This window comes from Enhydra lutris, unplaced genomic scaffold, assembly GCF_002288905.1.
Source record: "Enhydra lutris kenyoni isolate GAN:26980312 unplaced genomic scaffold, ASM228890v2 scaffoldscaffold63, whole genome shotgun sequence".
NCBI lineage: Eukaryota > Metazoa > Chordata > Mammalia > Carnivora > Mustelidae > Enhydra > Enhydra lutris.
In genome coordinates this window covers 4,496,703-4,511,039 of record NW_019154147.1, presented here as the reverse complement: position 1 = coordinate 4,511,039, position 14,337 = coordinate 4,496,703, and the positions used below count along the sequence as shown (strand labels likewise).

Below are 14,337 nucleotides of genomic sequence, written 5' to 3'. Positions count from 1 at the left end.
TCTAATGAGATGAATTAGGTCTCGGGTAATGTGCTTTCTGTCTCCTTCTGTGTTCCTCAGGACGGGAATACAGCCCTACACGAAGCATCCTGGCACGGTTTTAGCCAGTCAGCCAAACTGCTCGTTAAAGCAGGAGCCAACGTGCTTGCCAAGAACAAGGTGAGGCCCCGAAGGTGCTAGAAGGCTCCGTTCACAGGTGAGGACGGCGAGGGCTGTCGTCCCTGCATGAACCTCCTCGTAGCGAAGCAGGAGCTGGGGGGAGCAGGGGAAATGAAACCTAATCTCCATGGTGAGCAAGAGTCTTCCTCCGAATTCTCCAGGCTCTCCCTGCTTTCCTGTTGGTTTATCCGGGTTGGGCAAGCAGCCCCTCCTCCTGGAAACAGGGAGGGGCCAGCAGCACCTCTTCTCCTGCATTTTCCTGTCTCCCTCCAGTCGCTTATCATGTCTCATCCCCCTCCTTCTGTACTCATTAGTAATGAAGGCATCTCTGCAGAACCTCACAGCAGACTGGCCAGTTTGCCTAGTCCCTTCGTCATCCTGCTTCTCCTCCGCTCAGGAAACTTTCAGTAAAACTCCCCCGCCTGACGCTGTCTCGGGCCTCCCTGGAGGGGCCTCAGCCTGTCGGCAGCCTCTTCCCTGAGCCTTTCCCAGTATGTGCCTTGTGCGCTATCAGAGTGAGCTCACCGTGTCCCCGTCCCCACCCTGCTCCCTTGGGGAAAGCCTGCTCCTCATGGCTACCTATAAACCTGCAACCTGGGCTCCCAGGGCAGTGGCCTCTCCCTCCCTGAAGGCCCATCAGGCTATTTCCTGCAGAGTTCCCGTGGCACTCCACACAGCTTTGTGCTGTCGTCTACTGGTTTAATGTTTCTCATGGTTTCCTCATGGGACAAAGCATGAGTTAAAGAAGCAGTCCATGCATCGTAAGATCTCCGATCATGCCTGAGCCACTGCCTGGGAGACTGGTGGCTGCTTCATTTCTTCAAAGTGGTATATTGTCTGGAACAGGAGTTGTAGGCAGACCCATGTTGTATCGTAGATCCTGGAACTCTGAGAAGCCAGTGGTTCCCAGTTAATGGATAGGGAAGCCTGAGCTGGGAGCCAGTAGTGTCAACGAAGACACATGACTTGTTCATGACACAGTCAGGTCCATAAACTAGCCTGAGTCCCTCTGAGCCACCACACTGCCTCCTGTCCTGTATGGGGCCCCAAAGGTATTGCAGAAAACCACAAGATCTCTCTAGATAGAACAGCAGAGACTGTCACAAGCAAAGGTAGGTGCTGTCCCAGAACAGGACTTCCACGTTCTGCACCAGCCACGTCCTCCGGCAAAGCCTCTAAAAAGGCCCTTTCCTTTGCTTTACTGAGGTATAAATGACTGGCAAATAAAATTGTAAGGTATTGAAAACGTACAAAGTGATGACTTGAGATATGTGTATATTGTACAAGGATTACCCCCATCAGGTTAACGAACATGCTCATAATCTCATGTTTACAGTTCTAAAAAGTTTTTGATGTAAATGTTTCAGTTCTATTCTTCATATACAGTTTATCAACCACAGTCACCATGCTGTATGTTAGAGGATACCCGTCTTATAACTGAAACTTTATACCCTTCTCCTAGTGTTTCCCTGTTTTCCCCCACCCTCTACATGTAATACTTACCGTATTTGCTTCTCTATCTGGCTTATTTCATTTCGCATAATGTGCTCTGGGTTCATACATGTCCCAAATGATAGAATTTCTTTCTTTTTTTAAGGTTGAATGATCCTCTGTTGTGTAAGAACATTCTGTTGTGTAAGAACTTACTCAGGGAGTGTATCAGCCCCAGTCTGGGGAATATGTACTCATTACTTGGGACGGAAAAACGCCTGCTGCATATATATTCCCACTTAGGTCACATTTTCTAAATGTCAGCTCCCGAAGTACAATCCATACACAATAAAGTTCAGCCTCTTAGGTATATTGTATGAGTTTTGACGAATGTACACAGTTGTGTAACCACCTCCGCAATCAAGATGTAGAATGTTTCCATCGCCCCAAAGACTTCCTTTATGTCCCTGGGTGGCAGTCTCCCACCCACCCACCGCTCCCAGCTCCTGGCAACCGCCGACCTGCTTTGCCTTTGCCAGAACATCATGTAAAGCAATCATAGAGTATGTAGCACTTCATGCCTGACGTCTTCCCCTCACGTTTTTGAGTGTCCTCCATGTTACATGTGAGACTAGTTCATTCCATTTATCGCCCAGTAATAGTCCAGTGTCTGAATATACCATCATTTGTGTGTTCTATCCCCGCGGTTTTTAATTTTCTCAATCCAAATGTTTTTCAGCGTAATTGATATTTTCTCATTAGCAAAGCTTGGTGTATGGTTCTAGAACCATCAGATTCCTTTTATTTCAACACAATAAGTAACTGCCATGAAGCCAACACCTTTGAGACAACCTACTGCCAGTGCTGTAAGAATTACACCAAGCCAGGCGCCGAGCCCTTGCACCAGGAATGGAATGTTTAAAATGTGGGCCGATCCTTTGTTTTTGAGAGCGAAGCTAGCAGTGGCTCCCTACATGTCTGTGCTTTAAAATCTCCTGGAAAACTTTAAACAAAAACCATGGGGGGAGGGAGCAAACTCACCTGGTAACCGGGCCTAGAGTGACAGGCTGTCCCACTTTTCCCTGGGTCCAGGGGTTTTTAGAGTTGAGGACTTCCGGTGCTGACACCTGACCCGCCCAGACTCCACCCCAGGCCAAGTAAATCAGAATCCCTAGAATGGTCGCAGCTGAGCACCCTTAGTCTTAACAGCTCCCCCAGGTGACTCTGAAGCAGTAGAAGGTTGATAACGAGGGAGGTCACTAAGCCCTCAGGCTTGTAACCTTCCAGTTCCTTGGAGGGAGCAGTGAGCAAGAAAGATTCTACCTAGGCTACTTGGAGCAAGGGGTATGAGAGGGGAGGTAAGTGAACCAGCAACATACGGTTTTTCTCTGTGTGTTGTGTTTCGTTTTGCTTTTAAAAATAAAACTCATTATTTTCAAGAAGTTGAGGAATAGAACGTTGTCGGAGTCTGGGCAGACAGTGCAGTGGACGCAGCTCCAGGGCGAGGAAGGGCTGTAAGTAGGCAGTGAACAGCTCCGAGCCCACACAGTCGCAGTCCTGACCCCACTTTGTAGCTCAGCCCAGCAGTCACTGAGCTTGTAGACTCCACCCTCCGCATGCTCCCAGGCTCTCTCAGACGAACACCAAATCTCTTCTTACGCTGTCCGCATTTCTTGTCACTTTTATCAGCAGCCTTGCAGGCACTGTTTGCACGGTTTTAAAATTCTGTTTGTGTCATGAATTCCTTCTGAAAGATTGCTCTAGACATTATTCTGACGCTTGACGTCCCTGTGAAATGGCATATTGCTGGTGGAGCCCAAAAAGCACGAGGGTCTCCATCTGTATGATAAGCGGTGGACGTAATCGTGTTGCCTGCTGTGTGGGTACCTTGACCATAGTTCCAATTTTGATGTTTAAGGAAAATGCAAGAACGGACAGTTTGCAGAAGGCATACAAGTTAATCTCCATTTTAGCTGTCCCCACAGGACATGGCATCTGTTGCTTTTACTCCATTGGTGGAGTATGGTAGCCACAGCTGTTGTCCGTGTTGGGTGGGAAGGCTGTGGTCCTCTCCAAAATGAGTGCAATGCAGCATGTGGGCACAGCATTTTGCCATTAAGTAAACACTCTCCTGGGTACTCCCGATTAACCCTCACGGCCTCAGGATGTAGGGGTCACACTCCATTTTACAGGTAAGGAATTCAGGACAGCATATGAAGAGCCTTGACCAGTGACTTTCAACTAGTAAGTTGCAGAGCCAAGGTTTTATGACCGATGGGACTCTTGTGGCTTTCCGATTCCATATTAACTATTCTTGTGGCTGAAACCCCTCTGCCGGGGTCACCAGTCAGGAAGCAGAGAATGTGAGCGTTGACCCTTTTTTTTTTTCTTGCAAGTATCCGTCAACCTTCTGCGAAGCCTGCCCGGTGTAGGTCTGCCAAGAAGCGAGTCGCTAACGTGTCCTCCCTTCTCTTGCCTTCCTCCAAGGCGGGAAACACCGCTCTGCACCTGGCCTGCCAGAACAGCCACTCCCAGAGCACGCGCGTCCTCCTGCTGGGTGGCTCCCGTGCCGACCTCAAAAATAACGTGGGTGAACAAATCCGGCTTCTCTCGCGTTCTCTTGTGTCCCCTTGGAAAGCAACCCTAAAAGCATACTTCTGTATTAACACCTAGAAAATGAAAATGTGAAACGTGTTTGGGGACTGTCTAAAAAGTGTTCGTTTTTTTTTGGCTACGTCCTGAATGGTCGGCCAGGGGCAGGAGAAGAGGAATCAAGACTCAAACACTGCTTTTCTCCCATCCTTTTCCCCTCTGCTCCTCAGCCTGGGTTTGTTTCAATGTTTCTCCTAGCATGCGCTTGCAAATGAGTTCAGAAAATCTCTGCCCGCATAGTCACAAGTAGGCAGACAGGTAGGCAGAAAGAGAGAGAGAGGAGGAAGCAGGCTCCCCGCTGAGCAGAGACCCCCCCCCCCCCGATACGGGGCTCGATCCCAGGTCCTTGAGATCATGACCTGAGCTGAAGGCAGAGGCTTAACCCACTGAGCTACCCAGGCACCCCAGGTGAGGTATTTTGAGGGGCGTCTTCTTCCACCCTAGCCACCTATCCTAGTAATAGTAGTAGTAATAGTAATCCTACTCATCTGGGATCTGTGGGCCTACCCTCCCCTTTTTGTACAGTTAGCGAATGTCAGACGGTACCATCCAGGGAAGGTCTTCTGATGCTCCAGGGCCTGCGTCTACAAATCAGTTAGGGACGTGCCCTTGGGAAGAGCTGATGGGTCTAGTTCTTAGAGGATTCCTGACTGTTGAGGTCACGTGGGCATGCCCCCTCCCTCCACAAGCAGCCGTCTTTCCTTTACAAGTCCCCGGCCTCATTCCTGGACTAGAGACTCTGACCGGGGTTCCTCTCAAAAAATGGTCTTTGAAGGCAGACTCCTCTAGAGTGGGTCTTAGAATGCCCTGGACCTGGGCTCTGAGCTTGGCCGCTTCTTAATCCAGGGGAGAAGGTTATGCTGAGTGGCCGTTGTCTCTAGACAAAGTTTGAATGAAAATATCAAGAAAACACCGCAGAATGTCCTGACTTTGTCTCCAGTTTTCTCTGTGAGCGGTTTAGCCGGTGACCACTAAGGAAGATATTGATCGTGAGGTTTTTCTCTGAATGCCCTGTTTTATGCCAGTGATTTCCTCTTCCTCTGCTCCCCTAGATTGCTCTGCCCCATATGAGCTATCGGGGTCCTACTCAAATGAGATGCAGCTCGAACTTTTTTTTTAGAACACGCGTGATCTTAAAATCTTGAGTGCTCTCCCTGCCACGCTGTCCTTTGAGCCATGAGGAATCCGTGATGGAGGAGGGCTCCTTTCCAAAGCAGTGCTGTTGGTCTTAATTCCGTGTGCTCCAGAGCGTGGGGCTATAGGAGAGGCTGTGGTGAATGGGTTCCTGTCAAGCACTGGGTAAGCAGAGCCTGCCTTGGCTCTGGTGAAGGCCTCGTGGGGAGCGGGCATCCAGCATCTGAAACCTGAAAGCCCAGAGTCTGCACAGCAGAACGCCCGCGGGGCCGCAGACCACAGCCAAAGCTGTGGGTCTCGCGGTGGAGCGTCCACGGGAAAGTGAAGGCTTCCTGTTCAGGCTGATAACCTTGAACATATGCTAGTCTGCCAGTTTTTTAATCAATTTTTTCTTTTCTTTTCTTTTCTTTTTTCCTTCCCCCAGTAACTGCTCAGATTGTGCTCAGAGTTTGATTTCTGTCCGCAGGCAGGCGACACCTGTTTGCACGTTGCTGCACGCTATAATCACTTGTCCATCATTAAGCTCCTCCTCAGTGCTTTCTGTTCTGTCCATGAAAAGAACCAGGTCAGTGCATGTGTCCTCCCCACGGCTACCGGGCCCCCTTCCCACAAGGCTGGCAGGTGTGTTAGCACAAGCGGGGTCGAGGCTGCTGGGAGCCTCTAGTCTGGGATGAGGCTTGACTATTGCACGGAGTTCTGCATTGCACGGAGTTCTGCGCTCCTGGTTTATCTGGCTTCCTGGAGGGAGCCTGCTCTTCCCATTCCAGTGCATATCTCCATATTTGCATATCAAACGCTTTCTGAAGATGCTGGGGCAGGTTTTGCTTGCAATGCTTTTACAAAGGAAACCCACAAAGAGGAATGTGGCTTAATAAGCAAGGGAATTCGGTGTCTCCTGACTCCTTGAGTTCTGCTCCTTGCACTGCCACTTGGAGCTGATGGAGTCTCTGGTCTCTGAAAAATCGGGTATGTGATCAGCATCTGTGCCATATCCTGGGGGTTTGCCATAAAGCTGTGATTATTACAGTGTCCTATGGCAATGTGTGTGACTTACAGTAGCTTCAATTTGTTAAATGTCTTGATATTTACTGATACCTAAGTGATAACATTGTCTTTTCTGAGTATGGGTGCGTATATCTGAAATTTTAAAAACAGATCATTATTCAGATTAACTGTGTCCCATTAACAGTGGTTTTCGACTCCCACTGTATATTAAGAATCAACAGGGAAATTATAAATACCACTGCTGAATCTTACAGCAGTTTAAAAGACCAGAATCCAGGTAATGGGATTTTTCGAGAGCCCTTGACCTGAGTGTGCAGACAGGATTGAGAACCACTGGCCCAGCTATATACCTAATCCTGTCATTCTCCAGGCTTCCAGCGGCTTCTAGCTCATCAGACAGGTGACACTTAGCCAGCCCCCACGAACTCGTGTTTCTCAACCTTGGCAGGGTGTTTCAGTCCCCTGAGAGCTTTGAGAAATCCCCAGACCCAATGCACACTTCAAAACAATTCAGTCAGGGTCTGGGGGTGTGACCAGGGTGGCAATAGTTCTCAAAGCTCCCAGATGACTCCAGTTTGCAGCCAAGCTTGGAAACCCCTGCTGGAGAGCATCCCCCAGCACCCACAACTAAGTGACTCAGCAGTGAACCACAACTGCCCTGGCTACTCCTGGGGGCCGAGGGCCACAGGGCAGGTAGATTTCCATGCTGCCCAAGAAAACCCATCATCTGGAACGTGACCTGCTCGCCCAGTGGGAGAGAACAGATTACTTCACATCTGTATTTGCCTCATTTGCTTATATCCTTTGCTTGGGGACTGGCCCATGAAGCTGCCGTTGTCCATAGTTGACTGACCATCTTTTGTATGAAGAAAATATGAACTTTATTATAGGCTACTTGGTAAGAGGTTAAAAACTGCTGGTCTTAAGTGAACACTGATTTTTCTTCAGTGACTCCACCCAAATGAAGAACCTCCTGAGCCTGCGAAGGGATTCCCAGTGGGCTCTTTACATTCCCACAGGTGCTGCAGGGCTGGGGTTCCAGCCCCGCCCTCCCACCCAGCGCTTGTAGAAGTAGCCACTTTCTCCCAGCTTCTGCTCATTCTAGTACTCAGAAACTAAGGGGTCCTCTGCCTGGGCAGATGGACATGGTTCAGAGCCCTGTGATGGCTAGCCTGCTGGCCCCTGGCTGGGTGCCCGTTATCCTATCTTGGTGAAGGCTTCAGGTCTCGCCGTTCTCAACAACCCCAACCCAGCATTACTTTGCCCTCTGTACTCAATTCTGTGATTTCTGGTATCCTCCATCGGAGAGGAATGTGATCTTTGTATGTAGGTCATTTTAAAGAGACCTCTCGAAAGAGAACCACATAACCCTTGAACTAAGGGTCCCCTATCAAAGGCCAATCCTAATTTGAAAAGCTACCACCAGGCCATGGGATGAAAAACTGGAGGGCTGGAAACCATTTTCAGATGGAGTTTAGCAGCCTTTCTTATTAATTTCAGGCTGGAGACACAGCACTTCATGTTGCTGCTGCCCTAAATCACAAGAAGGTGGTTAAAATCTTACTGGAAGCTGGAGCAGATGGGACCATTGTTAATAATGTAAGTGAAGTCGCAACGATGTTTCTGAAAATCATTTCCACCCCTTTCCAGAATGGAGGGTGTTGTTACTACCTCACCTCCTGCAGGGCACCTAGCCTCACCCAGTCTTACTCTGCAAAAGGCACAAAGCTCCCCAGCCTTACTCTGTAAGAGCTGGGTTTCTGCTAAAGCTGAGGACCCCAGAGGTGGACTTGAGGGAAGCCTTGCTCATGAACTGTTGAGCCCTGAGCATTTATCTTTAGACTCCTAGCTCAAGTGAGCACATCCTGCCAGGAAAGGGAAGGTCATGGGTGTCAGAGTAAACTGACAAGTGGATGTTATGGAAAGGGAGTTCCTGCCCTGTACATGGATCGGTTTCTCAGAAAAGTGGCCACATGACTGTCAGATTAATCATCCTCAAAATTCTCTTCTCCAAAATCCCCTTCTCTCTCTCTCTCTCAGTATCCCACCTCCCCCCTTCCGTCTCTCTCCTGGGCCCTGTGGCAGGCGCTGGCTCAGGCACCCTTTCTTCCTTGAGACTGAGCTGGGGTCTCTACCCTCCTGAAGCAGCACAGACTCAGAGGGGCTGGGGGTCAGACAGTTGTGTGGAGAGTTGGGGAGTGTTGGAGCTGACAAAATTCTCCTGTAGCCAGTCCCCACTTTCCTCCTCCTCACAGCTCTCCCACCTGATCGGGTGGTGCGTCACCGTACCTGTACCCTGAGGTCTTTCCCTTCCTTTGAATCCCTCAGTTATCAACTCCTACCTTTTGGCTTGATCTCCCTAGAGCCTGCCATATGGCCATAGCTTCCTAATTGTTCTTTACAATCCAGATCCTGAGACTGGCTGGGGCCTCATCTGGGGCCCAGATGACATGGCTGGGAGGACATCCCAAGTGTCCTCCAGGGAAAACTCATTGCTCGGCTGCATGTGATGGTCCTTTGTGTTTCTTCAGCTGAAAGCTTCCACCGTGACCTTGTCTTTCACATTCCCTCCTCTCTTTTCTAGGAAGGATTCCTTGGTGGGCAGGCATTCCAGAGCTTTGCTTCCTCAAGGGTCCGCACTGACCCTCTGCTGCTGTGTGCTGCTAGTCACTGTGCCCTTGGGTGTGACGTGGCTCCCCCGCTGACCGCGGTGGGCCTCAAGAGCAGGGCCAGGTCTTACGTGTGATTGTATCTTGTTGAGCTTGCGGTGTGGCTGAGTGTCCCCGCTGGGCTAGGTGTGGGCAGGACTGGTGTCTTTTACTCACTTGTCCTCCGCTGTGCCTTTCCTTAGGCAGGCCAGACTCCACTGGAGACTGCTCGCTACCACAATAATCCGGAAGTTGCTCTTCTCCTCACTAAAGCTCCCCAGGTAGGATTTATTGGATTTTCCATTATATGGCTGATGTGGGGCTGCAAAGTTGTTGGGATTCTCTGGTGACCATCTATTAGAGCCAATTCAAACTACCTTAAGTAGGAAATTGATGGGTTCACAATCAGGCAGTGGAAAATGTAGGAATCCGCCTGGGCCCCCAGGATAACTAGAACCAGAGACATAAGTTTCAGCGGCTCGTCTTCATACATGGGCATCTTTTCTTCTCCGTGGCTGGATCATGGTCCTTACTGGCTTTGTGGACTGTAACTCCCCAAGTGCTTGGGGAAAAGGTTCTGGTTTAAATGATGCAGAAGAGGATCGTGATTGACGAGTTTGGGGCAAACGCCCTGAACAAGTAGGACAGGCACATTAGGAAGACAGCTGTATCCATTTGACTGTGTGGTTGGAAGGGGCCTTTCCCAGAGAAAGGTGGGAGAAAGGGATCCATTGTAGGCAAACAAAGCAGTTAATGTCCACTAGAGGCAGTCAAATATAATGGTGTTCTTTCCTTTTATTGAATATAATGGTATTTGGGGCATCATTTAACTTAAAATTAATATCATTTAAGTTGAGATTGAAACTATCTAACACTTAATAATGTATAAGCTGTTCCTCATTTTAGCATCCTGAAATAACGGTTTTTTGTTTCTTCATATTACCTTTCAGACACCTAATTTTCATAATTGTGCCTACAATATACATACCCTTTTGTATCCTGCCCTTTATCTTAATTATAATAGGAAAATGTTCTGCAGTTCACATAATTACTCATCACGATGGAAGCCAGTTTGCTTTTTTGTTGCTGTCCAATATTTTGTTATAATAATTTGGATCTAAATGTCCAATATTAAGGAAATGGTTTACTTCCTGATTAGAGGTACTCTGTTACATTACAGCAAAAATAGATTCGTTTTCAATCGTAATATGCCTGATGCTGTAAGCAGGTAAAGTCTGAGAGAGCCAGAGGAAAATTCTAGATAGGGCCCTGCTGTACCCGACTCCCATCAGCCCAGAGGTCTGTGTGGCCTTTATTTCATTTTTTTGTTTTAATTTTAAGATTTTTATTTATTTATTTGACAGAGAGACAGCAAGAGAGGGAACAAGCAGGGGAAGTGGGGAAGGGATAAGCTGGCTTCCCACCGGGCAGGGAGCCTGATTCCGGTCATGATCCCAGGACCATGGGATCATGACCCGAGCCCAAGGCAGATGTTTAACGACTGAGCCACCCAGGCACCCCTCATTTACGTTTTTAAAACCTACCTGATATAATTAGCAGTATCTGGAAGAGGTGAAGATTTTTGCCTTTTGAAAACTGGTCAGCCTGTTGCCCATGGAGTGGGTCCTCAGTGGTGTCTGGAAGTCTCTGGAGCCCCTGACAGGAACAAGTCAAGTGGTGCTTTGGAAAAAGTTTGCACCTTTTTCCAACTATTGCAAATGAATCATCAATGGAATCACATCCATGAATCCTGATAGAAAAATATTGGTCTCTTACAAATCAGAAAGTAAGGGATGCTATCATAAAGGTCAGAATCCATCTCTGTTACATGGCATTTCAGTATTTGACAGTTCGGACAGCCACCTCTGTTCTTAGCTGTATGATGATCATCAAACTTTGTGGCGTGGAGTATCCCCAAGGCACACAGACTTACAGGCCTCTAACTCTACCTGCCTTTTGTCTTCCAGATCTCAGGGATCTGAGTTCACAGAGAAAAAACTTTACTGTGGACCTTTTTCCTATGTAATTCTCCTTTAGTGTTTCCATTAAAAGCAAACAAAAAAATCCTCAGTTTTTCCACACCCACTTGAATAGCAAACAGGATGACATTTTATGGAAGTTTTTTACGTGATTATATATGCTAAGCTCTATTCTCAACACGAAGAAGGAACTTTCGAATATGCATAAAATTATACACAGGCTGTTCTTCTGTTCTGAGGTGATAGAACTAGCCTTCCTCTGTGTGAAACAGGAAATTCCTTGCCTTGGCACCTTAGTTGACCATGGATTTCAATGGCTGTCCTTCGAGGTTACTTTGTAAAGATCCATATACCCTGATTTCTGTGAACTGGAAAAGATTGATGACATTCCATTTGGTAGACGATATGGCTCGCTGAGAAAGGCTGTAAGCCATGCAAAGTTATTTTCACTGGCTAATAACACGGTCTATGGAGGGAATTATTCTGGTGATTTGGGTGACCTGTGAGTATCCCTTCTCAGTTTAGATTGATACTGTTCACAAATGCTTCTGAAAATGAGTTTTGGGTGGATGCTGGGCTGTTCCGGCACACCATAAGCTGAATGAGCGATGGGCGCTAGTGGCTTCGCATCAGACTAGACTTCCTAGTAAGTCTGAATTTAGCTGAAGAAAGGGCTTAGGACAGTGGCTCTCAGACCTTTTGGTCTAGGGACACATAATGTTCTAGAGGCCCATAAAGAGCTGTGCTTATGTCTGTTAATAGTTACCGTAATTGAAATTCAACTTGCGAAGTGTTTTTAAATAATAAACATTTTTAACTCTGTTACCACAAAATGAAGTTGATTTTCTGAAAAATAACTTTATCAAAACAAGTTGTGTGAGAAGAGTAAGTAGCAGTATAGCAGTATTTTTCATTTCTGCAAATCTCCATACTGTTTTCCTAAAAAGATGGGAGGGCCCTCCTTTACTTGCGCATGTGATCCATTGGCGTATCGTGTGCAGCTTCTGGTAAACACTGCTGTACACTCAGTGTGAGAGAGAAGGCGGCCGACATTGTGGTAATATCATGAAGGTAATTTTAACCTTGTGGACCCAGGGTTCCAGGTCACTTTCAGAGCTGTTGGCTTCGGGGATGAAAATACAATTTAAAAATCTGGTTCAGCCACAGGCAGATATTGTCCAGAATTCTCCATTTAGGTGTCTCCTGCTGCCCGTAGAGGTTCTTTTTGTCCCATAATAGTGTCACTTGAATTTAATGAACACGAAGTTGAACATTGAGCTGAAAACTATGCTGAACTATTTACATATGAAGACCAACTGTTTCTTTGCAGAAAAATTTTGAGACCTTGAAAAAGTGTTTGTACTTCCTAGACCCCTTAGTCAAAGTGGGTTGGGTGCCTCTTGAACTGGGAGCAAGAGGCTGGGGGAAGGGTATGGAGCTGAGCCAGAGACTGAGGTTTCTGCCAGCTCAAAGATCTGTACCCTTGTTAAACTTCCTCTGTCAATCAAGGTACTCTAGGGACTGGGGCAGGAAGAAGAAACCTAACAGTGACTGACGGTCCAGTGTGTGCTAGCCGGCTGCTTGTCTTGGTTAATTCTACTAACTCCCCATATTTATACTGGGGAATGCAGAGAGGGCAAAGAACTTGCCCAAAGATTTTACAGCCAGCTGCTGCTGGGTTCCAAAATCAGGCTATCAGACCGCATGTCTACCTGCCTGTGTCCATTCCACCTTCCCGCACTCGAAGGGGCAGACCAAATGCTTCCTTCTGAGGAGGAGATTCCTATCCCATGGTTGGTACCGTGGTTCACAGATGCACCTCAGTGTTTGACTCAAACTCCCAATGCCTTGAAAACAGTTAGATCGAGAGAAAATCTGATGGGCTAGTTCAGGTCCTGTGTACCAAGAGAGTGAGCCTGTGCCTGGCCCGGGGCTGCCATGTTCTACCACTCTGGGGGATGCCATGCCTGTCCTAGTCTCTCTGAGCGGTGGTCCCTGGAGTTCAGCGTGCACAGCCTGCATACGCCTATATGGTGGCCGTTGTTCTTGTCCTAGACCTGAAGCTCCTGGAAATCAGGGATAAAGGGCTCCTCCTCTCTGGGTCTTTAGAGAGCCTGGCACGGGACCTTGGGAGCCTAGCAGACAGTCTGGAAGTGCTTGTGGACATGAACGCCGGGTCTCCCACCAGGCTGGAAGCTGCATTAGATCAGAGCACCGGGTCCAAGGACGAGTCCATCATACTGACGCTGTGCACCGGGGGTTTGTAACGATGCCTCTTGCCTCCTTCAGGTCTTGCGCTTCAGTCGTGGGCGAAGCCTGAGGAAAAAGAGAGAGAGGCTCAAGGAAGAGAGGAGAGCTCAGTCTGTGCCAAGAGATGAGGTGGCACAAAGCAAGGTGGGGGGTAGCCCTCCTGCACCTCCCCAACTTCACCCCCTCCCAGAGGGTGGGAGACTCACGTGGCTTCTGGGCTTGTGGGGCAGTGGCCACGCCCTCTGTCTCTCCTTTCCACTGCTTCTTCAAACTGCTGTCGGTGCTTTCTCTTCGGCTCCCTGTCCTCCACTCCTCCAAGGGTTCAGATCGTGTGTCGCCTGCCGGTCTTTTCCAGCCCCCTGTATCTGTGGCCCTGTCACCACCATGTGGACAGCTCCGCCTTGGACACTGTGCCCTTAATCGTATAGGGCAGTGGCTGGCAAAGCGTGGTGTCCACTGTATCATCTGGGACCTTGTTAAAAGTGCAGAAGCCCTGGATCAGATGCTCTGGGAGGGGCCCGGCAAGCTGGGTTGGAACAAGCCCTGCGGGTGACTCTGATGCAGACTCAAGTTTGATACCCGCTGGCCTAGGTTGCTTCCTTCCTTTCTGCTTAGGGAGTGGACTGAGGCTATGGTCGCCCATGTGATTCCTCTGTGAGACTTGAGAAGAAGACACCCCCTGGGCGCCCCAGCCCCGCTCGGGGCACATACGGTAAAGAGTGCCCGAGCTGGATTTCAGGTCCCTCTGCCAGGTGCCCTCATACAGGGACAGCCGGCACGACTAGGCACCATAGCTGTGGAATGTACCGTGCCTTGCCGATCTCCCAGAACAAGAAAGGCTAGGATATAAAGACAACTTTTGGCCCATAAAATTTTATACTAAGTCCTCATTATTCTATTTTAAAATCTTATCCATTTCCAGGTTTAAGGCGGTGTAACTCTGATTAAGTTCCTGTAGGTATATTGTATATATTAATTGGTAAGAGTTCTATAAGGAGTGGAAATGTGATTTTTTTGTTGTTGTTGTTTTAGAGGTTTCTCATACTCCGTTATGAATTGTGAGGTCCAAGTTCAGAGAA

General features: G+C 48.3%; 1 protein-coding gene across 5 annotated transcripts in view; it reads left to right on the top strand.

Moving 5' to 3' along the window:
• The window catches only part of LOC111158811 (ankyrin repeat domain 6), a 188,493-nt gene that overhangs the window by 161,622 nt on the left and 12,534 nt on the right, over positions 1-14,337 (top strand). For 3 of the 5 annotated variants that reach the window (XM_022521080.1, XM_022521079.1, XM_022521078.1), the window contains 6 exons: positions 61-159; positions 4,078-4,176; positions 5,843-5,941; positions 7,882-7,980; positions 9,233-9,310; positions 13,298-13,402. In XM_022521080.1, coding sequence (XP_022376788.1) covers positions 61-159; positions 4,078-4,176; positions 5,843-5,941; positions 7,882-7,980; positions 9,233-9,310; positions 13,298-13,402 — 579 coding nt within the window. The remainder of the gene's footprint in view (positions 1-60; positions 160-4,077; positions 4,177-5,842; positions 5,942-7,881; positions 7,981-9,232; positions 9,311-13,297; positions 13,403-14,337) is intronic. The other 2 variants (XM_022521081.1, XM_022521083.1) reach the window with 2 other exon arrangements.